General features: G+C 56.3%; 1 protein-coding gene across 1 annotated transcript in view; it reads right to left on the reverse strand.

Moving 5' to 3' along the window:
* The window catches only part of SLC4A1AP (solute carrier family 4 member 1 adaptor protein), a 32,460-nt gene extending 31,119 nt beyond the window's left edge, over positions 1–1,341 (reverse strand). The window contains exons 1-2 of the mRNA XM_045809168.2: positions 477–1,341; positions 65–257 (exon numbers count right to left, since the gene is read on the reverse strand). Of these exons, the coding sequence (XP_045665124.2) occupies positions 65–257; positions 477–1,139 (856 nt within the window). The 5' untranslated portion in view covers positions 1,140–1,341. The remainder of the gene's footprint in view (positions 1–64; positions 258–476) is intronic.
* Positions 1,342–1,414: the final 73 nt, after the last annotated feature.

A 1,414-nucleotide genomic window follows, 5' to 3' on the forward strand; every position in this document is an offset into this window, starting at 1 on the left:
AAGCTGTATGACCACTAGTCATGAATTTAAAATATTAACCTCCGCAGCAATTTTAATTTCTTACCCATTCCCCAGGTGCAGCCCACTTCATCATCTTGACTACTAGTATTTCTCTTCCTTTCAGTGGTATCCTCTTCTTCCTCATCCGAGTCTTCTCCTAACATCTTCTTCTCCAACATCATTTGCTGCTGCTTGCGCAATTCCTTCAGTTGCGTTACCGTCAACTTGGATTCTGCCTCTCGGTCTTCCTCTGGTCCCTGATGAACCAAGCGAAAGAATGATTCTTTCGGAGTTCTGGATTGTTGGAGTCACTTTCAGAAACACGGCAATGCGCAGAGAGGTCTGGAGAGGGGCCAGACTCCTCCACTTTTGTCATCGCTGACCGGGAGAATCTCCTTCCTCAGTGACAGTTTAAGGAGCTCTGGAAGCCAGCCCGGTGCACTCCAGAGATTGCAATCCTCGATTTTTCTACTTACCTGAAGAAGAAAGAGCCGGGTGCTGCCTCCAAAGCGAAGAACATGCCCGACGTGGACGCGACAATAGGTGCGGGGTGGGATGCGGGTTTTGTTAAGAAAAGTGCCGTGGGTGCTTCCCAGATCGTAAAGATAGAAGCCCGGCCCGTGGCCGTCGCTTTCTTCTTCGAGGCCCGACGCCCTGTGCTGCAGCACGGCGTGGTACCGGGACACCGAAGGGTGCTCCAGGCACACGTCGCAGCTAGACAGCCTCCCGAAAAGGCAGCAACTCGTCCCTTTCAAGCTGCGGGTGCCAAGGATGGTGCCGCCCTTGAGTGTCTCTAAGCTGTAGGGGGCCGTCGCGGGGCCACCCCACGGCGGCTCTTGGTAAGGGGGAGCCCGGGCCGGGCCGCCAAGGGAAGGAGCCGCTGTGGGGGGCCGCGGCTGCTCCTTCGGTGGACTCCTGTTGCCCCCGCTGTCCGGCCGGGCTGGCGGGGCGTCAGGCTCCCCGGAATCGGGCTCTAGCGACGCCGCGGGCCTTTCCTTCTTCACCTCCTCAGGGTTTGGAGGATTGGTGGCCGGGGCCTTGCCGCGCACCACCGGGGGCACCGGCAGGGTTGGTTTCTTGAAGTCGTCACTGAGCTCTTGCAAAGCCAGAGGCTCGGACTGAGAGGGACTATCTGCCATCCTCAGTCAGATGCAGTCTCGAAATCCGTTCCGGGAAACCTCCCCCTTCGGTCTCTAAGTTCCTCTCCACGTCTTTGTTTCTCCCTCTCCTTCTCTCTTTCTCTCTGCTCCCAGAGACTTCTCTGGGCAACGATAGCGGAGTTACTCCTTCGCCACCCACAGCGTTACGAAGAAGTGAATATCACGGGAAGGAAAAACAAAAAAAACGGTCGAGGTGCTGTGAGAACGGGGACATCTTTAGAGGTTGCAACCGGATTGTAATAACTTCCTGTGGC

The sequence above is a fragment of the Ursus americanus genome, chromosome 7 (genome assembly GCF_024610735.1).
Source record: "Ursus americanus isolate L20-20 chromosome 7, mUrsAme1.1.p, whole genome shotgun sequence".
Lineage (NCBI taxonomy): Eukaryota > Metazoa > Chordata > Mammalia > Carnivora > Ursidae > Ursus > Ursus americanus.